Source organism: Melospiza melodia, chromosome 20 (assembly GCF_035770615.1).
Source record: "Melospiza melodia melodia isolate bMelMel2 chromosome 20, bMelMel2.pri, whole genome shotgun sequence".
In the NCBI taxonomy this organism is placed as follows: domain Eukaryota; kingdom Metazoa; phylum Chordata; class Aves; order Passeriformes; family Passerellidae; genus Melospiza; species Melospiza melodia.
In genome coordinates, this window is record NC_086213.1 from 3,719,331 (window position 1) to 3,744,042 (window position 24,712).

A 24,712-nucleotide genomic window follows, 5' to 3' on the forward strand; every position below is an offset into this window, starting at 1 on the left:
AATAAGGTGTTGGTGATTTGGCTTCCTTAATTTTCTTTCTTCCTTCTTCCTAAAGAAAACCAGTTGAGAAGCTGCAGAGTCTGACAGACCTTTGAAGGCTGTAATTAAAATGTGTAAATAAGGAGGGGTTTTTGACTCTTAATTATCAAATGGGAAATGTCTTTTCTTCCTGCTCTTCTTTAGTTCTAATAAAATACAGGTTTTTCACATTGCACTTCTGACATTTTAATTGCAACATGATGGTTTGGGCAGTGAAAAATAATTGTTATGCAGTTAATTCAGGTTATGTGCAGATTTAATGGTCATTTCTACTGAAGTTGATGAATTTACTGCCCTGAGAGCTTCAGGAGTGATCCAGGTGGGAGTGTCCTTGTGGGGGGAAAGGAAACTAATGCTTTCATTTCTTGTAGGCCTGAGGAACTCTTCTCTCCACAGGTAAAGCCTTGTAGTTAGGTTCCCCTGCTCTGCTCCCTTTGCTGTTGCTGATGGTGTCTGTTCCCACCCTGCAGGTCAGCCAGAGCAACATCACCATGATGTCCTCCCCATCTCCTGTGCAGCAGGCTCAGACTCCCCAGTCCATGCCTCCCCCACCTCAGCCCCAGCCCTCTCCTCAGCCAGGCCAGCCCAATTCCCAGCCAAACTCCAATGTCAGGTGAGCCCCACTGCAGCTTCTGCTCATGCCACAGGTGGGAGGTTTTCAGAAATATTCAATAACCTTACTCTGCTTCTGTTGAAATGAATGAATGTTAATACCAGCTCCACTGGTGAGACTGTGCTGAGTTCACTCTGAAAAGTCACATTTTACATAAAGAGTCTGTGTATGAAATCTCACCAGGGCAGAACTACAGGCTGCCATAATGATGCTTACTAAGTGTCAGGAGCCAGGACATCCCTCTGGCTGTCCTGAGCAGCCAGGACCCCTCAGAGACCCTGGCACAGAGCCCAAAACACCTGTGGGTTTGATTATGACCCGTGGAGCAAATTACCAACCTTAGATGAAGATCTGCAAGCCATGACAAATTAAGTAGAATGATAGTGAATTTATCACAAGGTGGAAAAGTAGATTTTGGGGTTTTGGTATGGGGGTTCAGGAGGCAAGATGGAGGGAACTGGGTGTGTTCAGCCTTTCTTCTCCTTCTTCTTGGCCTCCATCTTCTGCTGTGATGTTGGCACTCACAGATTGGTTTAGAATAGAAGCTCACTGTCTAACATAGGTATTGGAAAGTAATTGTAAATAATGTACACCTAGTTTTTAGTGTAACACTGAATGCCTCTGACTGTCATGCTGAATGGACCTTGGCAGGACAGGAGAAAGAATTTTATAGATAAAATACAATGAACAACCTTGAGACTGAGAAATGAAGAGCTCTGGCTCTTTCTTCAAGCACTGGGCTGGGAAAAGAGACTTTCAACAATCTCAGGGTCACTGACCAGCTAGAGATCCCAACAACTAAAGTCATATCTGCTTCCAGGCTGAGGATCTTTCCTTGTCAGGTTCTGACAGGTTTAATTTATGTTTATTTTCCAGCTCTGGCCCTGCTCCATCACCCAGCAGCTTTCTCCCCAGTCCCTCTCCACAGCCATCACAGAGCCCAGCAGCTGCACGAACACCCCAGAACTTCAGTGTCCCATCCCCAGGTCCTCTCAACACTCCAGGTAAATCATCTGAGAGCTGTGCTGCACTCCAGGGCTTGGGCTGTGTTTTGGGAACTGTGATAATTCCTGGGAAACCTGTTCCTTTTGGCACAGTGTGAACTTCCAAGAGCTCTAGGTAGGAGCTGGTATTGCAGGTAGTGAGCAGGTCACACACACCACATAACAGAACTGCTTGGATTCCCAAATCAAAATCCACTGAAACCTCTTTTCTCATCACTGAACTATCCAGTGGGTTTTTCTGACATCCCCAGTCTTTGAAAAAAAGGATGATAATTTAATGGAGCAAGTTTATAGAGGCATAATGATTCCTTAGTTCCAACAGGAAGGAACGCTTAGTGACGCTGTGCAGATGTAAAGGACAAAACCACTTCATCCCAGACAGCACTACAGCTCATCCCAGGCATGAGGCTGCTTTGCTCCAGAACACCTTCCCAGGTGTCCTCTGGCACTTGGCACTTCCCTCCCAGTCAGAATAAGCAGTTTGTCACTTCCATTCATGGTATCACAGACTGGCTCCTTCTCCTACCACTGCTGTGTGCTTTGCAGATAGGGAAGGACCACTTAACAAAAACCGCTGTGAATTTATTTTGTTTATTTTGTGTTTAAAGCATCAGAGTGAAAGCAAAATAAAGACCTAGAAAATGGGTATGTGGAACTTTGCAGAAAAATATGTATTAAGTGGGAATTGCTGTTCTGCCCATAGGACATGTTATTTCCATATGAAAACTTGAGGTTGGGCAAGCACCTAAACTATGGAGGGCATCCAGTTGTAGATTTGGATATTTGACATGTGCTACACTTTGAGAGTGCCACGTTTCAGATCAAGATTAATTAAGAGTAATGTTCTGATAAAAGATAAAAGTATCTTTTATCACCCTGTGACATGCAGTCTTCCTTTTTGCCAGGAAATCCAAATTCTGTCATGAGTCCAGCCAGTTCTGGTCAGTCAGAGGAGCAACAGTACCTGGAAAAACTCAAACAACTTTCAAAATACATCGAGCCACTCCGGAGGATGATCAATAAAATAGATAAAAATGAAGGTGAGGTTTCCTGAATTTGGCCATGCATTTACCTGTGTGAGCTCTCTTACCTGCTGGGAGAAGCAATACTTTGTCTTTTGTGGTGACTTCTTTTCCAGGGATTTAAAATGTCAGAGCTGTTCTTTCTTGCTTCTAACTAAAGACTTTAGTGTGAGGAATGGGCAAAACTCTTATCCTTAAATTCTCATCAGTTTGTTTTTTTTTTTACTTCTGATGGTTTTGAAACATGTAGAGTTCATGCTTTGGATATACTTGGGATTAGATGAAAGATCTTTAATCCTCACTACTTTCTTTAGTATTGGCTCATGTTTTCATTTTGACTGTATCTCTGTCTGCAAGAACGGAAGCTTTTCTTGTAGTCAGTGTTTGCTTCTCACACTGTTTCAGACAGGAAGAAGGACCTGAGTAAAATGAAGAGTCTCTTGGATATCCTGACAGACCCTTCCAAACGGTAACTGTTCCTGTCAGCTTTCCCAGCTGGGGCAGAAATCTGCTCTTGGCCCCAGCCCTGTTGCCAGAGGCTGTCTGGGGCTCACACAGCAGAAACTCCAGCTGAGGTGCCTGTTTGGTGGCTGACGTGGATGAAATTTCTCCTCTCCCACAGGTGCCCCCTGAAGACGCTGCAGAAATGTGAAATTGCTCTGGAGAAGCTGAAAAACGATATGGCTGTGGTATGTAATGCTTTGTGGCAGCAGAGATAAGCAACTCATTCCAAAAGGTGTTAAGACTTGGCCAGGATCATTTTTGCAGTTTTTATTACTCATTTTTACAGTTTTTATTACTGAGTTTTATTACTCAATGCTGTTAAAACTTCAAGTAAGGTTGGACAAAATAAGAAAACAGAAAAAATGGGCAAGCATGTACTTTCGTGTAAGTTGCATCTTTTGAGTGAATTTCAATTTCTTGTGCTGTGTGCAAAGACTTGAGTAAATGTTTCTTTGGACTGTGGCTAATTTCAGGACAGCCTTCCTAAACCAAAACTGCCTATGGTTTTTTTGTTTACTTCCTCCCTTAATGTTACTATGTACAGTTTTGAGAATCATTTGCATCGGAAGTTTACCGCTATAAAATTTTTCAGACTCAACAGTAAATATTTCTATTTTTGGTGATGATTAAAGCTTCTGTTGTGTTTCAGCCAACTCCACCACCTCCCCCAGTGCCCCCCACCAAGCAGCAGTACCTGTGCCAGCCCCTGCTGGATGCTGTTCTGGCCAACATCCGTTCCCCCGTGTTCAACCACTCCCTGTACCGCACCTTCATGCCGGCCATGACGGCCATCCACGGGCAGCCCATCACGTACGTACCCAGCTGCTCTGGGTGGAGCAGAAATCCCTCTGTGGAATCATTCAAAGGACAGATGGGTTTGTGGATTCCTTTTTTCGTGTCTGGAATGTTTAATGATTCCTTTTGTGGGCTGTGTTGTTGTACACAGGGCCCCCGTTGCTTCCCCTCGGAAGCGGAAATACGAGGAGGATGAAAGACAGACCATCCCAAATGTCCTACAAGGAGAAGTTGCAAGATTAAATCCTAAATTCCTGGTGAACCTGGACCCTTCACACTGCAGTAATAATGGCACAGTTCATCTCATATGCAAGCTAGGTAAGAAGGAAGGGGGAGGTGTGCACTCTGGTTCCTCCCTGGGGTTCACAGGCTAGAAATCAAGCTCAGCTGTGCACTAAGCCTCCTGTCTGGCAGGAAATGCTCTGCCCTGATGGAAGTGTGTTTGCCTTTCAGATGACAAGAATCTTCCAAATGTCCCCCCACTCCAGCTCAGTGTTCCAGCAGACTATCCAGATCAGAGCCCTCTGTGGATAAAGAACCCCAGGCAGTATGGTATGACATTTGTGTGTGTGCCAGTAGTGGGGAAGTGTGAACACTTATTTTATTTTAATGTTTAAATATGATTTTACAACAACCTCCTTTATCTGTTACCTCTTTTTTTCTCCAGCAGCCAATCCCTTTTTGCAGTCAGTGTACAGATACATGACTTCCAAGCTCTTGCAGCTGCCAGACAAGCATTCAGTCACAGCTCTGCTGAACACCTGGGCACAGAGCATCCGCCAGGCCTGTCTGTCTGCTGCATAACAGCTCCTGCTCATGCAGCCAGGAGGAGCCCTCAACAGCTGGCCAACATCTTCCACAAGCCACTGCAAAACCACAGCATGGGAGGTGACTTCAGAAGAAAGAAGCCTTATGTTGTTTTGTTCCTAGGTTGGCAGGTTCAGTAGAGAACCTGAGGTTAGACTTAGCTTTCATGCTTTTTATCTTCTGCCTCTGTGGACTTTTGCCAGCATTTTCAGATATACAAAATGTGTATATATGGTTCTCAAGACTGTATTTAGGATGAGTTTTTTATTGTCTTCTTAGAGAAGAAATTATTTGTGGACTTCCATCAGGGAGTCTGGTATAAGAGGGGGTAGGGAAAAATGTCCTAATTTGCTTCAAAGTTTGCTCAGTGCCAGTATTTCTTTCACACTGTATGTTTTGTGACCTGACACTGCCCCAGAAATAAATGAGCTGCAACTCAGATGTGCTTGCAAAACTTGCCAGTGGGTGCAGGAAATCTTTGTGACTATGAATTAGCTTTGCCCAGAGATGGGATAAATAACATCCTTTATGGCATCCCTCAAATATGTGAGATAAATCTACATAATTATGCTTGGGGGTGGGAATGTGGAACCAAACAGAGCAAAAAAGGTTTAATTTTATAAAACCTTTTGTAGCTTATTTTAAATGCAACTTTGTATAAATGGTTTTTGGTTAGCATGGACCAGGTTTCTCACCCCAGCTGAGTAAGGTTGATGAGAAATAAGAGATCCTGATGTGCACACTGAGTTGCTCTGTAAATTCACTAAATGTGCACATAAAGATGGGGGAACCAACAGCATAAAGGCCAAGTGACATGATGAGTCCAGCAGGTTTGTTGCTGCATTTCTTCCTTTCAGATTCCTTCTGAGGCACCTGGCTTCCAGTGGGAGTTAATGCAGTGCACTGAAAGTGTTTCTATACTACATCAGTTTGTTTAAACAAAAAAGGCAAAAAAACAACATCTCAGGAGTGGAACTGACAATTAATCCATTGTGCCTTCAGCTGTGGTGGGCACTCAGATCAGTCAGCAGCTGCCTTAGTGTGGGCACTTTGAATGAAAACACTTACCACATGTAACTCTAATTTAATGCATTTTTCATACTTCCCCATGTGTCCAAGTTGCTCCTTCTTGAGTTCCCGAGGTGCAGGAGAATTTCAAATATCAGATGTTCCAATTATATCCTGCCCCACCTCTCTGTATGGTGCAGCAAACCTCAAAGAGTAGCTGGGCTCTCTTACAGCAGTGTCAAGAAATTGCTGTGACCTCTGTAAATCCATGTGGTGTCATCAGTTCTAGGATGTTTTTAAATGTGGGTACTTAGTGAGCACTGACTGAGGCAGCAGAACGCTGTCAGGATTTTGTACATGAGCTAATGCATTATCTGTTTGTTTCTACTGTAATAAATTTATTATTATTCCTCTGTTGGATGCTGACATTGCACTGCTCCTCCCCTGTTAGGATACCATGGGATGAGGGTTGCTGTGTTCTGTGGGAAGTGCAAACTCACAGGCAGTGAAGGTTAGGGGACAAAATCACAAATGGCTCAGTGTCATGCACCACATCCTTCCTGTCCTCAGTGAACTGGAAGAACTGGTCAGGAGGTCAGTGATGATGCACCTGTGGCAGCACTGCAGTTTTATAAATACTCAAGGCTTATTTCTCCCCCCTCAAAAAAAAAAACCCAAACAATATATCCACTCGAGTCTACAGGAAGACTTTTATAAAAATAAAATTTACATTGATTATCTTGACAAGGCCACATCAATGTTTATAAAACTCCATTAACTTTAGTATTAAAAAATATTTTAGGAAGAGCTGATATAATTAAAACATTTTAGTCATGGAATCTTAGGCTCATCCTTAAAACATTTATTTCTAGAAGCCAGGAAGAGGACACTAGTGTTCATGTGGTTTCCATCCTTCAAAGAAAAAAGTCATTATTACAGCATACAGAAAATATCCAGTTAGGATAATGAATGTGCAGCCAACTGGCCCAATATGAAACCAGGATGCAAGGAAGTAGATCAGCAGCAAGGAGATCAGAGTCCTGTAGCTGGCCAGAAACCTCAGGCTGATCCTGGGTCCCCAGTTCTGGCTGGTTCTGTCCCTCACCACGGGGCTGTACCTGATTTTCTGTATGAGCTGGGGGTTGGTCAGGTGGTAGCGACACAGTCTGCCAACAAAATCATCCCTGGAGCAAAGCACTTCCATCTGATCTGCAAACTGAGGGAAGAGGCATTTAAAAGTTAGTTCCTCCTGCAAATGCTGTCATAAAGTAACTTATTTATGATTTTCTTAATACAGAGAATGAGTATTATAAGGATCAAACTGCACTTTTTAACAGCAGAAATGGTATAAAAACCATTAGGTATGAAAACACAGGGCAAGTCTGCACTAAGAAAAGAATTTACTTTTCCTGTTTAGAAGCATTCACTATGAATGTTATTCCCTTGTTCATCAACCATAAGTCCCTTAATAAATCACAATGCAATGTTTTGTGTAGGAAAAGCAGAATGACAGGTAGAGAAGCAGGCTAATACTACTAGACAACACCCGTCTAGACCACAGTGGAGAAGATCACAGAAGTTCAAGGCTGGAAGAGACCTATAAGATCATCAAGTCCAGCCCATGTTCTAACTGTTCAACTAGATCATGGCAGCAAGTGCCACATCCAGTCTTTTTTTGAATTCTTCAAGGGATGATGACTCCACCACCTCACTGGGTAAATGATTCCAGTATCTGACCACTCTTTCTGTGAAATATTTCCTTCTTAATTCTAACTTACATCTGGCTTGACGCAGCTTGAGACTGTGTCCTCTTGTTCTATCTGTTGTCGCCCGGAGAAAGAGCCCGACCCCCAGCTCAGCACAGCCACCCTTCAGGAGAGCCTGACCCCAGCTCAGCACAGGCACCCTTCAGGAGAGACTGACCCCAGCTCACCACAGCCACCCTTCAGGAGAGACTGACCCCAGCTCACCATGGCCACCCTTCAGGAGAGACCGACCCCCAGCTCACCACAGCCACCCTTCAGGAGAGACCGACCCCAGCTCAGCACAGGCACCCTTCAGGAAGTTGTAGAAGCGATGAGGTCGCCCCTGAGTCTCCTTTTCTCCAGGCTGAACAACCCCAGCTCCCTCAGTTGCTCTTCCTATGGCTTGTGCTCCAAGCCCCTCACCAGCCTCGTTGCCCTCCTCTGGACACGCTCAAGTAACTCGATGTCCCTCCTAAAGTGAGGGGCCCAGAACTGGATACAATACTCCAAGTGAGGCCTCACCAGTGCCGAGTACAGGGGAAGAGTACAGATGGAGTAAGAACAAACCAAGTGTCCCACAGGTACAGGAGGAACAGGAACAGGTGCAGGAGGAGGAGGGCAGGGCTGTGCTCACCCTCTCGTTGAGCGCCGAGGACAGGCGGAACAGGAGCCGCACCAGAGCCGCGTTCTCGTAGCTGCGGATGGGCTGGAGCTCGGTGTCCCCCTGGTACTGCAGCTCAAACCTCCTTAAGCCATTTATGATCTACAAATGGGAAAAGAAACACCTCATCTTGCAGCTCCCACCTGAAACAGCTTTGTACTGGCACCTCTCAGCCCCAGGTAAGGTGCATTTCTCTTGTATTTTCAAGAACAGCCCAGGCAGTGATTTGGAGTAGTTTTTCTCTCACCTGGTACCTGCCAAGGGGGGTGAGGATGAGGCCATTCTCACTGGCAATGCAGTCTGGAAGCTGTTTCTTTCCATTCTCATCTTGGGCTGTCCCACACTTCATCATCATCTGGGTCAGCTGGGCTTCACTCAGCTATGCAAGAATAAATAACACACTTCTAAAGCAGGTGTGTCTGATCCACCCTCTATTTAATTTATTTCTCACTTCACAAAGTCATTAGCCTTGGAAGTCTTTGACAGCCAGCTCAGATAACAAGAACTGTTTAAGAGCACCTCAGTTAGACATTAAAATGAGATAAACCTCTCCAGATTTGCTTGTTCTTGTCCAGTTCTAGATCAGTGCTCTGGTTTGTATCTCCCTTAGCTCCCAAGGAGTATCAAAGAGCTGTCTCCTAGGGCAATTCTGTACAAGGGAGTGTGGCTGCAGAGAAATAATCTATTATTTTTAAGTTTAACAGTTTGTCCATAGCTGCAGTTGTATTTTTACAGCTCTACATTTAGAAGATACAGGAGAGTTTTTAAAACTGCCTGTTTGGAAACAAGAGGACACCTTGGTATAAACAGGTTTGGTGTAAATTATACAGTCCAAAAGAGTCATCACTTAAACAAAGTAGGTTTGATACTTAGAAATTCAAAACACCTAATTCCATCTACATTGAAAATGGCAAAGTTGAGATGATGTTAAAATTTACTAGCAAGGTCTCTGGACAGCTTTGTGACCCCACACAGTACAAGAGACACAGATGTACATTTGACAAATCCTGACTTTTGTTCTCACTGCCAAGTTCTTAGAAAGATGTTACTTACCTTAAAGATCTGGCACAAATATTCCAGTGCCTTCTCTAAATATTCATCTGTCTTTTTGATACTGTCCTGCCCAATTTCATCAAGGTCATTGCCTGTGTAGGAACCATTCATGTCAGATGGTGTGAATCTAAACCATGAGAAGAAGGACTGGCTGGCCATGGTCTCTGCAGAATGGTCTGATATGGACTTTGCTGTCTGCTGTGCCTGACAAATTAACTGGGCCAGTTTTAACACCTAAAACAAACACCAAAAATTGTGTGAGATGAAGATAAAGGACTAGTAAGCATCAATACATGGATAAAACTGTGCCTTGACAGCTGCAAGTGAGTGCAATCCCAGCAAACCCACTCCCTTAGTGCATATGGGTTTGTGCTGTTAGCTGGATTTCCAACAGGGCAGAGACAGTTCTGTTGAAGCATTTAAAAACCCTCAGAGCTGCTTAGGTTCTTCAGCTGCTTTTTAAATTTTTCCTGCTGATTTTGTCTGAGTTGCTGGTAGGTACTGATGAATCAGAAGATCACAGTAAGCATGTTTGACAGGAAACACCATGTCCTGCTCCAAGGCAGCAAGCTGTTACATTAACTTATTATTTATCAAAGAGAAGCAGATTTTTACAGCTGTGCTGGACTGAGACCCCTCAGGGTCCAAAAGCAAACGAAATTATTCAGTAATGCAGGGTGTGAAGCTTTCTACTTTTAGCTTCTGATATGGATGCTCAGCACTGAGGAACATCTGTCACAGCAGAAAGGCAGGTGCAAAGGAGCTTGTTGCTTACCAAATTCCTGACTTCTGTGCCAAACATCTGTTTGTACTGGAAATCCTGTCCTTCCAGGCTGTAAACATGACTCTTCACCTTAAATGAGGCATCTGTAACAGCTGGAGACCGTGATGACAAAAAACTCCCACCAAGAGTGGGGCTCATAAAAAGTCGGTGTTGCCGGTGGGGAATCACAAGTTCTGGCTCCAGGAATAACTGTTCTCCTGGAATTTGAAAAAAGAACTGATGATGGTTGCATAACACTGGTCTTGCAGGGGAAGGAGGCCTTAATTAGTGTTCATTACTTACTTCTCTCTGCCCAGAGCAGGAAATGTCAGCCTGCATTTAATGCAGACCATACAAAGCAGCATTTAAAATTCGTAATATTTTTCAACAAAAGGCAGGGGAGAAACATACTTCAGATATTGATACTTGTCAAATGTCACCACTCCCAAATTCACTATATCCTAATTATCCTGAAATGCATGCATGACTCTTTTACTAAGTACAGAGACTTTCAGAGATATATGAAGTTTAAATCTTGAGGTATGTAATGAAATAATAGAAGTGTAAGAAAAACTGACAATTGTAATTGGGCTCTTTATCCTTTAAAGAAAAATTGTGAAATGCAATCTATGGTGATTAGAAGAGAACTACAGACTTACTAAACCAATTGAGACACATTAGTGAAGACAGATTTTGAATGGGAAAAGAGCATGAAAAATGGGAGAGAAGTGCACTTCTGCTAATGAGTTAAGATGCAACTATTGTGAGGAAAGATTGAGACAGGACAACAGAAGATGTCAAAGTATCCTTTTACCTTTGAGGATCATTTCAGCTAGATTGGGCTGAGCAAAGACCTTTGCTACTCGGAACACCATGAGGGCATTTTTTGGACTGACCAAGTCTGTCCGAAGAGCTCTGTTGAGAAATCCCACAAACAGCTTGGTGTACATGAGCAGGTTCTCTTGAATGAAGGCAGCCCTGTCAAAGTGAGTACAGGATTTGTGAGTACAGCTATTTAAAGAATTGTTATTTTGTCTTCTATCAAATAAGGCACTAAGGGAATGTTTTATACTGTCTCTGGAAAGATGGTCAACTTACATTGAGAGAAAAGAATACTCTCAGAACAAAAACTAGTGTTCTAAGAAATCATTCTCTAGTCTTATAACTAAGGAATAACTGAGGAATTTAACTCAGGTTTGTGCACAGTTCCTGAAATCCTGCTGTTTCACTCAGGTTTGGCTCAGATCAGCCCCAGCTGCTCCCCTCCTCACCATTTCTCTGAGACGCTGCGAGGCAAAGGCTCCGTGCTCTGCGGGGGCTTCTCGGGCGCGTACCTCCAGGGCTGCAGGTAACTCAGCCACATCTCCAGAACCTGGGCAAAGTCACACATAAACCCACATGAGTGCCAGGACTTTATTGGAAAGAAGGGAGGAAGGGTTTTTGTTGATTTTTAAATTTGTTATATAAAGTTTACTGGTCTAGAAAAGAGAGATGAGCAAGAAACAACAACAACAAAAAAAGACCAAGAAACAGCTGCTAAACAGCAATAACTAATAACTAGTTCTAGTAACTAATAACTAGTCCTAGTAATTGATAAGTAGTTCTGTTGAGTACAGACTAAGTGGAGAAGCAAGTACATACTGCTCTGAAGGAGGCATCCAGAGGCCAGTGCCCAAAACAGTGCTGCAAAAAGATATAAAGCTTCTCCTGGACAAACCGAGGAATCACAACCCTGCAAAGAGATTCAAAGACAGTCACATACATAAAACTGGTAGCAAATTTTGAAAACTAAACACCCAACCCAGCACACTTCCACAAATGCAAATAGAGAAAGAACTGAGCAAAATTTGTTCCTTTTTAACTGAAACTACTTCAAGCCATTGAATTTCAACTCAAATTATTAAATACCAAATACTAAACTAATTTTGGCCAGAATTCTCTGGTAGCATTTTCTTTCCTCTATAGACTGGTGCAATAGCTGCTGCTGAAGATGCCCTCCCTCAGAGGATGTGAGAAACATAATCCATTAGCTCTCATGTATTTTTAATAATGTACTTCTCTCTTTAGCATCAAAACAGCCTAATTCAACCTCTCAAGGAAAGCTGAGATGTTCATGGAGAAAGCTCAGCTTTCCAGTTCTGTACATTTCAGAGACATGCTCATGTACCAACCTTTTAAACTCCTCCAGTGGGCTGGCTGTGTGGGAGTGGGCTGAAGGGGAGAGAGGCTCTGGTTTCAGGCTGTTGCTGAAAGCATGCAGATGTTTCACAAGCAGTCTTACCACTAGCACGTGCTCTTCAGTGGGCTTGAATGACTCCTGGATTCAAAGCAAAAGAGAGGCACTAATGAGTGTCATTTGCTAAATGTCCAGGGAATTCAGGAAAATTATATTCTCAGATCAAAATAAAGGAAATGCTCTTTTCCTTCTAGGTTCTTCACCATAGTTTGGTGCCACCTGATTTTGGACAGGTTTGCTCCCCAGGACAAGCTGCATCAATCTTCTGCCATCAGCTCACTAAGAAACAGCAGCAAATTTGGATTGTAAGAAAAGTTATCTACAGTTCTCTAATGCACTGAATTTTGGGCTAGCTTTAAAGAACAGAATAACTTGTAGATTTTGACTTACCCTTTTCTGAAAAAAGAATATTCAGCCTTTCATTATGGCTACAAGTTCCTTGCTGCAGAAGCACAGCAGGTCCTTTGCTTACACTCATGGCTGGCTGTACTGAGTTCTCCTTCCTAGGCTGGTACCATCGGCCTTACAGGAGAGAACAATCCTGGACAGTTACAGTAAAACAGGAACTGGTTTGAGTCCTGTGAGATCCTGCTGGTTCCAGCACCCTCAGGGGAGAACAGCCTGGCTGGGAGCAGCACCAGGAGTGATGGTGAGCTACAGTGATGTTACTGTGAGGAGTGTGACACAGCAGGGAGGTGCACGAGGCACAGAAGTGCTGCTTCAAAGCACAAACTCCATTGCTGCTGTAATCTGCTCTAAGAGTAGGGAGCTAATACCAATCCACCACTAAAGGCAGATTTGAGATTTGTATTCTGTTTCACAAAAGTTGAGAAGAATGGTGTACATGAAATGTAACTTACAGCTGCAAATATAATGGAAAGTGCTGGAAAGGTGTGTGGGATTAGCTGCAAGAAGTTTCTAGTGCTTGAGGCAGGGAGGGAGTGTCAGTGTCAGTGTTTATGTCCTCTCTCAGCAATGCCTGAGGCACAGCAGATGCCTTTTGAGATTTGAGATTCTGAACACACTGTGACATTCACTGCAGGCTCCATGACAGACACAGCCCTGCAGTGCAGCCAGGCCTGGGACTCTCCTAAGGGAGGGAGGGTTAAACCTTTACCAGTTCTAATGAAGGCTGGGCTTGTTTCTGACAGCTCCAACTTGTATCAGCACATTTCCCACAGTCCTGATGAGTTTATGCAGAAGGTAGAACTCCAAGAAGTTGTGTTGGCCTTGGAGTTTGGACCAGGATCTCCACAGCAATTACAGAGGCTGAGTACTCTGCTACAGGCCTTGAAAGGTGTAATTTTAAAAGCCCCAAGCCACCCCTGAAGGTACCTTTGGAATTTAGAAAACCACCCTGTTTCAATACAGCATTTTGGGTGATGTTAGTAGTTTCTCCACATACAATTTCCTCTTAGCCTGGATCACCACCATTGTGAATGTCACTGGTCTAAAAACTGCTTTTCCCCACAAGTGTTTTTGTTGTTAAACCTTTTTGTACAGGATGGATGTGTACCACTGTTAATTCTTAATACAGTAATTACATGAATATAAAGTAAAATAGATTTAAGGTAGTACTTTCTGTGTCCCTTTCTAAACAGCACCTTGAGATATCATAGCACTTAATTAAAACAAATCAAAACAAAAAAAAAGGATTAAAGAGCAGGGAAATGCCATGTAGGGCTAAAGAGCTTTACAGTACATAAGCTCAACCCTCCCCATTCCCAAAATGAAGACCCAATGAATAAAGGGCTGAAGTAGGAAAAGAGGAATCAGCAATCTGTTCCAACAGGAATGTTCTTGCATGCACATTTCCTGAACAATCTGCAAATGTACCACTTGTGCTTTTGCAAAAGTGGACAGCCAAATTGACATTGCCACCACAAATTTAGTATTATCCAATGACATTTCCTTGGCTAAAAACCCCCAGATGTTACCTACCTTAATCTGGGTGACAGCCATGCAAATTCTGATCTTTTCTTCCACGCAAGGTTTGATTAAATGACTACTGAGTGAGAGGCAGAAATCTGCCATTGGTGGAGACAGCTTTGGTGCCAAAAAACAGCATAGCTGGTAAGTCTTACATTGCAAAAATGCATTTTTAGAAATACAGTTTCCAATCAGTCCTCATAACATGCTAGACTTTAACTCTTTTCTCCATCACCTTTGCTAACATCTCTCAGTATCAGTTTCACTGACCAATTTGGTGAATTTCAATGCAACGTTCCCAATTACAAAACCACACCTTGGCAGAAGGAGCTGCTGTACAGCCAGCACCAATACACTTGGCAGATTATAGGATGGAACAAGATTCTTAAAAAAGGAAACCAAATGAAAAGATGGTAATACTTGGTATGCGTGGAGGGCCTGGTAGCTGGATTGGGCAGGACTACCGTGGTGTTTACTGGAGATACTGAGTCGGTAGTGGAGAACCTCCAGCTGAGACAACAGAAACAAAAAGGAAGGGGGGAGGGAAAAAAAGGAGAGAAGAGAGCAAGAGAAAAAAAAAGTGAGAATGAGCCCAAGGAAGAAGGGTGGGGGGAAAAATGAACATCACAAATACAGTCAGGGACAACATATCACAATAACAACTGCAGCCACAGTATCCTCTTCTTTCTGGTGTTGAGTAGATTGATTCATAGTATTTCTTATCCACTTAGAAATACAACTGGGAGCAAGTATCAAAAAATTGGCCGCTGTCTTTGCTGAGCTCAGAGCAAGGACTAGTGGAGGATATGGAGCTTTTGCCAAATAAATTCCCCATTTCAGAAGCGAATTGAACTGCAGCAACAAGGATTTACACACTGTTTATTAAAAATGGAGTAAGAGAGCAATATTCTGCAAGCTTTTTTACATTTGTTTTGAAAACTTTGTCATTTCTTCCTGTTCTGCTGGAGAAGCACAGTTTGTATGTGGAAGAATTTCAAATTGGACTTTCCTGTCCAGAGAAATCCTGTGTCTTCTCTCTACTAAAGGCTATTTGGGAAGGCTGCAGGTCTTGTGAATTTCCTCAAACAAGGAAATTACTTTTGCTGTGAGGGAAACATTACACATCTAAAAAGGCATAGATATACCTAGCACAGGTATGCTGATGCAAAAGGCACCTTGCCATAACGATGAAGTCTCTGCAAGCCTCAGCCAGATCCCTTTTTGAAGGAACAACCTGATCAGCATTTTCTGACTATGACAGTGAAGAGGATACTGTAGCAACAGTGACACACATGTATGAAATTAATGAAAAAACATAAAACAAAAAATGTACACTACACAGACCCCAATGACTGTTGTCAGGCATCTAAACTAACTCTCCAGATCACACCTCTGCTGTCTTTAAACAGCCTCTACCCCATCTCCTCTGCTGCCAGTTTGGCAGCTTCTGGTTCCACACCCTTGGAGTGGCAGGATGGTTCCTGCAGGCTCCCCAAGAGCTTGGGCAGATTTTCTGCTTCCAAACTGACTCCCCTGCCACAGGAACCTGCAACCCCCTGGATTTTCATGGCTGTTCCACATGCAGTGCTGGGGGCTGAACACCTGGCTTTGGAAGGTCAGGAAGCATGACATAAAGTTTGATCAAACTACTTCTTTTTAAGTGTTTCTTGTGGTAACAGCAGAAGGGAATAGGAAAAAAGCTGCTGCACACTTGGACTCTAGATCATTAGAGAGAGAAAAAACAAACAGACAAAAGAATTGGAAAACAGTTGAATTGAAAGGGAAAACAATGACAGCATAGCAAATAGCATCAACCTCAGGTTCGTAGCAGACCCAAGAAGATTTCAAAGCTGTAATGTGTATCTTCTCAAAAGAAATTGTTTACTATTCATTCCCATTCCACTGCCTTCTACTTATAAAGGGAAGTCTGTGATGACATTACCAAGGCTTAAGAAAAATCTATGACTCTCCTTCTCAAGAAAGTTACTTATCTGAGATCTGTTTGGCCCATGACAGCAAACAAATCTGGCTGTTGGATAGAGTGAGCAAGTTCTGCAGAACCTCACCCCACCTTCCAAAACAGACATGCAGCCATTTCCTATCAGTGATGGTCAAACAGCTCTAGATCCAGCACTGAATGTCACTAATTCCCTTCCTCCCAAGCACACACAAGGCTGGATGCTATCAAGTGAACCTGCAGAATTGTCAATAATTTAAGAATAAGGAATAGGGCCATCTTGGGTTTCCAGTCAAGGTCTTTAATGCTTGTGCTAAAACAGAACTTCTGCTTCTGGATGTTCTACTTGCTCATCTGAGGAACTACAAGGCAGCCTGCTCTCCCCTCAGCCCACCCAGACTACAAAGCTCAGTTTAAGCATCACAGGCTAATGAACAGTCCTGCCCTGATCTGGAACCTTTCCTCAGTGCTGCAGGAGAGATCCTTCATCCATTCATGTATCTCATGGGGAATTCCAGTCCCCCATTCCACTGCTCCACCCCCCCTCCCAAAGAGGAAGACTTCCTATTTTACATGTTCATGATTACTTCCCATCAAAAATGAAACTAAAATACCATCAGGGAGTTATGGCCTCAGGCTGTGGCTCAACACACCTTGTGGAGGATCCTGAAGTGCTGATTTCAGAGAACTGTAAGCTCTACCTAGGCCCTACTCCACCATAAGGTGCAGAGTCATTGTCTGCAACTGCTGCTCCCTAGTGCTAGAAGAAAGCATCTGAAATACAGAGGGTGAACAGAGGAGAGAAGTTTAAAGCAATCATCATTTCTGCCCTAAGCACAGCGCTTGATGCACAGAGACTGGACAGACAGACAGACCAAAGGTACTTCAAGCAAAGCCTTTCCATCACAGGTGCACAGCCATGCTGCTGGGAGTCCCAAGTGGAGACTTTGCAACATTAGTGAGTTTGCATTTTGACCTCAACTTTGAGAGTAAAAGACAAAACCCATCACATTTCAGCTCTCCAATGTTTTTCCCTAGCAAAATATAAATGTGTTTTATTTCATATCCTGTGGAGTGAAGGATTAGAATTTTTCAGTCAACTCCCATATTGCACTTCCACACAGGAATAAATCCTGAGTAGCTTTTATCATTTCTCTCCCCTTCTATGAAAGTCCCACTGTGACCCAGAGGGAATTCAGAGGATCAGAATTTTCTCCTTCAAATTCCCTTTACATTTATAATGCCTTCAATCTTAGCCTCCCCAACACTTACTCACTTCTTACATGCAGTAGTTTGTTACTGAACAGGCCACCACAAACTGCTTACAACAGTGCATTATCTGAGCAAGAGCTTGTCAGATAATCCAAATTCTGCAGCTACAGAACTGCTTCTGACACCATTATGGTGAAAAGCATATTTTGGAACATGAAACAATAAAAATAGCAGTTTAGAAAGATTTTTTAAAATTTGGATTTAGGCTAAAAAGGGTTATGGATGTTAGAAATTACTAATTGGTATTTCAGTAACAGTTGCTATCTCTGCTGGAAATCAATTTGGGCTATTTTTAGCAGTCATGTTGCCCCAGTGGGATTTAACACAATGGTTTTATAGTGGCATCTTCTCAATCATTAATACTTTGATGTTCAGATTGTTGTGACCATCCCACAAACTCATCTTGAACAAAAAAAAGAAACAAAAACAGAACAAAACTAACACAACTTCTGCAATGAAGGCAAATCTGGATGACACACTTATTCACAACATTCTTTGTAACTGGATTATCAACTCTGGCACACTTATGTAGATACTCTGGTAAATTATTTCTTTCCTTTGGATCAATACACAAAAATAAATTCTGCACACAACAGGAGATTTACCCCAAGGTAAGAGCTCAACCACCAGGTGATGTTCAGCAGGGCAGTACAAACTATTACCTTGACATGAGGGGACTGCATTTTCTGATACATTTCCAGTGAGTAATGATGGAGCCACATTTCAACAAAGATCTGTAAAACAAATATTTTCTCAGCTAGGGAAAGAGAAGTAATCCCACACTGTCAGTCAGAAGATAATATAGGAAAGACCACAGTATACAACTTGAAAACTAAGCTGTACTGGCAAATAGGCAGCACTATTCAAGATGTTCCAGGTTATGCCAATGGCTGAGATGACAAACTCTCAGCATCTGCCAGGCATCAATTTGTCAGCTCAGCAGCATGATAGGAACTTGTTTCAGAATAACTGCTAAATCCAGATTTTTTTTTCCTTCCCTTGATAATGAACAATACCAACTTGGCTGTGTTTAACCTTTGCTTTTGCAGTGGTGGTATAAGATTTAAAAAAGAAAAGTGGTGTAAGATTTAAAAAAGAAAATCAGATGCAGAAACTCTTCCAGAAAAAAATACTCAAATGCCTTAGATCCTTAGTCTAAGAAAAGGTATTAAGTGCCTTTCCAAGCTACAACTTAACACCTCACAATGGTTCTTTGTTGCAATAACAGGAAGCAGCAGCTGCACTGCTCAATTCCAAAACCAAGCTAAAACAAACTGGCCAATCTGCCAGTGCTTTAACAAGAAGAGATCCCTCAGTGAGCAGGGCATTTCCTTCCTTAAATGGCAGGTACCTGAAGCAGTGTTTCTGATCTCCAGATCTCCTGGGAGGCTGGGTCAGCGTTCACAGAGGGCTGGTGGGCAATGTGCCTCTTCAGCAGGCTGGTGTGGTGCATGCCATAGGAGGAGAAAGGCACTGCTGGGGACCTGGAGGACAAACGCACGGAATGACACAGGTCAGGAGGGCTTGGTGCAGCACAGGGGGATGGAGGGATGCATCATTGTTTGAATCAGTATTTTATACACTTTGAAACAGTCTTTCAAACTGCATAATTGATTGCACATTTCAAACTTCTGCAACTTCCTGTAATTACCAATTACTTCAGCTCTAACTATAACCAAGCACTGCACCACTGTTCCTATGTAATAAGTACATACAGATGAAGTGTGGAGGTGTTTTCTATTCGATTTTATTCCTGTTGAAAATTGCAATGCAAGATGTTTTCCATTCCCATCTGTATGGCAGATTACCTTTGTCAAGTGGGCAGTTTGCCTTATCTCTCTCTTTGAGTGACCACATTCACACCTCCCTGGGAGGGGACATTGTGATAACAGCTATTGAATGTCCCTGCATGACTGATAAGAACTACAGCATCCCATTGGGAGATGTGAGCCCAGGGGGAGGAGCCAAGCATTCCTACCCAGATATAATCCAGAGGTTTTGAGACACCAGCACGGCTTCTCTACTGGATTCCCCAGAGGAACAGCAGCTGCCTCTCCTGCCACTGGATCTTCAGAGGAAGAATACATCCTTCTCTACAGGATCCCTGCTCCAGCAGAACCACCCCTGACACTGCAGGAGGGCTGAGCCACAATTCCAATGGCACTGCCACCAACACCCTGACCCACAGGGTGTCAGGTTGGGTTCTGACTCTGTCACTGTTGTTCTACTGTACTGCATTGTTTATTTTATCCTTTTATTTTTTTTCTTCCCTATTAAAGAACTGTTATTTCCTGCTCCCACATTTTTGCCTGAGAGGCCCTTAATTCAAAATTTATAGCAATTTGGAGGGGTGGGGAGGGTTTACATTCTCCAAGTCAAGGGAGGCTCCTGCCTTCCTTAACAGACTCCTGTCTTTCCAAACCAAGACAGTTCCAACAAGCCATATTTTGCCTGCACTGCTCCCACAATTTGCCCCAGACACTGGAGCCATTACCTGGGAGTAGGGGAAGGGATGGCTCCCCCAGGGTTTGAAGAAGGTGGGGGAAGGACACTTCCTTCTGTGGGCAGGAAACACTTGAGGTACGTGTCCACCAGGATGAAATAAGCACTGTTGGAAGGGCTGACATGATGGGTGGCAGGTGAGTTCTGCAAGAGACACACAGATGTACCTGGGGTTAAACACTGCTGCTTTAAGGCAGTGCTGGGGGTGATGTCAGACCCCCTCAGCATAAAAAAGCAGAAGCCCAGTGTTAGAAAGGGTGAACTGGCAGCAAACACCCCTGGAGCAAAGGAAAATGAGCTGTGAGAGAAGGGCTGCTGCAGCAGTGACTGCAACCAGGCAGAAGAGAGGGAACAACAGGCAGAGGAACCAAAGAACCACAGCCCACAGCACCACACTGTGGTTCTGACTGTAGAGAAACCCTCACTGGGTACAGGGGGACAGAAACCATTTGGAACCCACTGCCTGCTCCTTGCTGCCATGGCTGCTCACTGGTGAATCCAAGGGGGGTATTTTGTTTATTATCCAGTCTTGGATCACCAAGTGAACAAATTCCAACAGAACAGATGAAACTGCTGTTAATTTAGCTACACAGCACCCCAGCAGGCTCTTAGAGTATTATGGAGAAAGGCCAATACTATTTTAAGGAGAAAAATGTGAAAGGTACTTACCTTCTGTGTAATCAAACTGATTGCAAAGTAAAACATGTAGTATTCAAATGGATCTGGAAGAACAGAATTAAGGATCACATAACAAAAAGCAGGTACAGCAGTTGGATATTGGGAGGTGCTGAATAGACACAACATTGGCCCTTTTCAATGCTAATGTACCTTGCTAGAGCTTTTGTGCAAATCCAGCCTTGGCTTCTCGCTCTGCAGCTGGCTGAAACATTGGTGATTGAGGTGCTCTCTGTGTGACAAAGTGTTCTGTGCTACTCCTGGCACATCTGACATCTTCAAACTGAAACCAGCCCAGCTACAGCTACACTGCTTCCAAAAATGCAAAGTGAACGTGCCCTTTTCCTGCCATATTGCATAAACTACAAGCAGTTACAAAAACAAAAGTTGTGAAATACAGACTCTGCTGAGAAACACTGGGAATTTTGTTGTTGACTTGATTAAGGCCAGAAATTCCTCCAAGAAGGGTTTATAAGAGGACACGTTTATTTTAAATTGTAAATCTAAACATTCCTAATCAGCCCAAACTCTCCAGCATGACCATGATTTACCCCACATAGATAAGAAATGTTTAACAGAAACACTCATGATCTCTCAGTTTTAGATATTAAAAAAAAAATAATTAGATACTCAACAATTAAAAGGATACTAAGAGCCAAATTCAAACCTAAACCCCCAGATGAAGGAAACTGGACCTTGTTGTGGTATAAAGAACATTCTGGTAGAACTTGCTCTTGTATTGAAGCCTTCACAGGGCCCTGAAAAACAGAGTAAGGAAATGTTAATAATTTCATTACAGAGTAATGGAATATTAATCTGGGTACTCAGCATACTGCAAGATATGTTTTCAGATAGTGAGATTGTGCATTCCAGCATTCTGGGGTGATCTCTACATTCAGCTCAGTGATTTTATTGCATTGCAGGAGTTCTGTGCCCAAATGCAGGGTTGGACAGGGAAAGTTGAAGACTGTCAACTTTCTCTCTGAAAATGGAAATTCAGTATTTTCTAAATTTAAATTCAGTATTTTTTTAAAAAAAAATACTTTACAGTAATTTTCCCAGTTGGAGTGGGAGCAGCAGAGTATTGGTGTTTGGCTGCTGGTTTACTCCAGGTAACTGAGCTGTGGACCAGCAATTAGCATATATTTAAATGAGGTTTCCTTTTGTCAAAGCCTCTAGAACTATCTGAACCAATTTCTAGACAGCATGTAAATGGTAGCAATAGAAGAAAAACTCTGCAGATGAACACTTTTGCTAGAAATGTGACACTTCACATCCAGGACAGCAGTCAGACCTTAAACACACAGGCACACAAGGCTCTGCTCTGTGATAAGCTTGAAAACTACTTTCAATCCTGCAACTACCAATAACCACACAACTCTCTCTGGGGACAGAGTAAGAATAACAGTGCAGCTTTCTTGGCTGAACACACACATGCAGCTGCTGAGAACCACAATCTCCCAGAGATTTTATGGCTGGGAACTCTCCTGCTCCACTCAAGAGCCATTTCAAGAAATGGGTCTGCTCCAAACCTGGAGCACCGAGGCCACGCTTTGGCCTGCACTGAAATGTAGGTACAAAGTGCAAGCAAATTTCCACCAGCTTCCACAACAACTACATTCCCTTGTTACAAACTATTCAGTTACTCACTGGAAGATATGAGACTGGGAAATCATATCTGTACTCTTCTGCTTGGAGTTTGTAAACCAGCTTCATCATCGGGCCACTGCAAACAAGCATCAGAAAGTGAATCCCATGGTAAATAAAAACCCCTCTGCTGCCTCACTTCTGTGAGCTTAGTCTGCACAATCAAAAAAGGCCAAACACTGGTCATTGTTCACCAATCCATTTCTTAATCTGTGCTGAAATGAATGAGTTCACCTGGGATCCAGGAAATCCAGAGCCACAGAATATTCATTAGGGTTTGTTCTTCCCTGCAGGCAGCGAAGGTTCCAGCCCACGATGATGCCATCCAGGCTGCCAAAAATGCTCTCCACCAGCCATGGGAAGATGCCATGGAGTTCCTGCAGGGAAAACAGACACAAAGAATTGATGTGCACAATCCCTCAATTGGACAATCTCTCCTGCATGTACTAGAACACACAGAGATATGTCAGCCATTTATTTATGTCTGTTTCTGGGTTATCACTGGGCAGACTGTCCATTCAAAACATTGCACTATAACTCAATTATGGGAGAGCTATCCCGATTTCTCATCTTACTGAAGTTACAACAATGCTCATCAGCATCATCTGCAGTTATTCGCCACATTTTAAAAACAAGTTTTCTTTGTAAACTGAGGCTGAAATGTGTTAATGAAGGTAAGTGAAATGAAACAACACTATAATGACTAGAAAAGGTTCTTAATTCTTGGCAACCCTGCATTCCCACTGTTTCACTGGAGGTCCCCCAAACCCAGAATCACAGAATCAGTTAGGTTGGAAAAGAGCTGAGATCATCGAGTCCATCCTGTGACCAGACACCACCGAGTGAACCAGACCCTGGCACTGAGCACCACTTCCCTGAACACCTCCCTGGGCAGCCCGTTCCACACAGATTGTCTTGATAAGACAGAGAGGAACAATCTAAGCAGTAATATAAAACCCAGTTTCCCTGAATCACGCCAAGCAGGGAGGTTCTGGAGAGGCAGGGGCCACTCACCTTGGCAGGCAGCTCCTCGATGACCGTCTCCAGATCGCGGCACCTCTGCGCGAACGGTTTGTTGACACAATCCGCCTTCAGCGTGGCCTGGCACAAACCACAAGGGAAATGCGATCACGGCAGCCGGGCAGGGCAGGATAAGACAGCACAGCACCTACTGCGGCCATGACCCCGCAATTCCCCCTCAGCATTCCCTCAGGACAGCACCTAACGCGGCCATGACCGCCACAATCTCCCCTCAGCATTCCCTCAGGACAGCACTCACCGCGGCCATGACCGCCACAATCCCCCCTCAGGAAAGCACTCACCGCGGCCATGACCCCGCAATTCCCCCCCAGCATTCCCTCAGAACAGCACTCACCGCGGCCATGACCGCGCCAATCCCCCTCAGCATTCCCTCAGGACAGCACTCACCGCGGCCATCACCACCACAATTCCCCCTCAGCATTCCCTCAGGACAGCACCTAACGCGGCCATGACCGCCACAATTCCCCCTCAGGACAGCACTCACCGCGCCCATGACGGCGCCAATCCCCCTCAGCATTCCCTCAGGACAGCACTCGCCGCGGCCATCACCGCCACAATCCCCCCTCAGCATTCCCGCCACACCCGGGGCTGCAGCGGCCGGCACAGCAGCTCCATGCACCGAGACACCGCTGAGTGCCCGCCCGGCCCGGCCCGTCCCTGGTGCACTCCCCCGGCAGCAGGAGGAGGAGGAGGAGGAGGCCGTGTCCCCGCACTCACCAGCAGGAAGCTGGGCTGCTGCAGGTGCGGCCCGGCCATGCTGCCGCTCCGCTCCCGGCCCTCAGCGCGGACCCCGTTCGCTCCCCGCGCCCGCGCGCCCCTTGCGCGTCACGGCCCGCGCGGATGACGTCACGGCGGCGTTGCCATGGAGCCGGCCCGCGCTGAGGGCGGGCAGGGCCGGGCAATGGCCCGAGCCGGGAGCGCCCCTCAGGGAGCACCGAGGGCACCCGGCAATCCCACCCTGTGCCTGCCTCAGGGTCTTATCCAAACACTCCTTGAACTACGCCAGGTTTGCCCTGGGGAGCCTCTTCCAGTGCTCAGCCACCCTCTGGATAAGAACCTTTTCCCAGTATCCAGTCTAAACCTCCCCTGGCTCAGCTTTGTGCCCTTTCCTCGAGTTCTGTCCCTGCACTGCCCCTGTGAAGGTGTTTGTGAAAAACACTAATCACGTTTTTAAAATTTTAAATGTTTAATAGTAATAAAATGGTTATAAAAAGAGTAATACAAGTAGAGTAATAATAATTTGGACAATTTGAATTAGGACAATAAGAGACAATAGAGACAAAGAGTTACGGACGTCCGGGTACCTTTTTCTGGGCAAAATAAGCCTGAAAAAGGACACCCGTTAACAAAGGATTAACCCTTAAAAACAACAGCCTGTTGCATATTCATACACCTCATACATGATGCATAAATTCCATTCAAACACAGGATTCTGTCTG

The 24,712-nt window shown here is 44.1% G+C and overlaps 2 protein-coding genes across 6 annotated transcripts in view; one reads left to right on the top strand and one right to left on the bottom strand.

Annotated features, from left to right (window-relative positions):
- Positions 1-6,205, top strand: part of MED15 (mediator complex subunit 15) — a 28,163-nt gene extending 21,958 nt beyond the window's left edge. For 3 of the 4 annotated variants that reach the window (XM_063173206.1, XM_063173209.1, XM_063173210.1), the window contains 9 exons: positions 510-652; positions 1,529-1,656; positions 2,562-2,696; positions 3,084-3,147; positions 3,301-3,367; positions 3,832-3,992; positions 4,129-4,295; positions 4,431-4,529; positions 4,645-6,205. In XM_063173206.1, coding sequence (XP_063029276.1) covers positions 510-652; positions 1,529-1,656; positions 2,562-2,696; positions 3,084-3,147; positions 3,301-3,367; positions 3,832-3,992; positions 4,129-4,295; positions 4,431-4,529; positions 4,645-4,781 — 1,101 coding nt within the window. In that variant the 3' untranslated portion in view covers positions 4,782-6,205. The remainder of the gene's footprint in view (positions 1-509; positions 653-1,528; positions 1,657-2,561; positions 2,697-3,083; positions 3,148-3,300; positions 3,368-3,831; positions 3,993-4,128; positions 4,296-4,430; positions 4,530-4,644) is intronic. The other variant, XM_063173207.1, reaches the window with a different exon arrangement.
- Positions 6,206-6,483: 278 nt separating this feature from the next.
- SMPD4 (sphingomyelin phosphodiesterase 4) lies at positions 6,484-24,072 on the bottom strand. Of its 2 annotated transcripts, XM_063173204.1 has the most exons (19): positions 23,991-24,072; positions 23,247-23,333; positions 22,467-22,609; positions 22,236-22,311; positions 21,235-21,343; positions 20,580-20,632; positions 19,903-20,054; positions 18,760-18,892; positions 18,071-18,142; positions 14,600-14,689; positions 12,186-12,331; positions 11,656-11,746; positions 11,286-11,386; positions 10,829-10,992; positions 10,027-10,232; positions 9,252-9,485; positions 8,446-8,577; positions 8,172-8,300; positions 6,484-7,008 (listed from the first exon to the last, which is right to left on the bottom strand). In XM_063173204.1, the coding sequence occupies exons 1-19, from the start codon at positions 24,027-24,029 to the stop codon at positions 6,682-6,684; spliced, it is 2,484 nt and encodes an 827-aa protein (XP_063029274.1). In that variant the 5' UTR covers positions 24,030-24,072; the 3' UTR covers positions 6,484-6,681. The 2 variants fall into 2 exon arrangements, with proteins under 2 accessions (XP_063029274.1, XP_063029275.1); XM_063173205.1 differs by lacking the exon at positions 14,600-14,689.
- Positions 24,073-24,712: the final 640 nt, after the last annotated feature.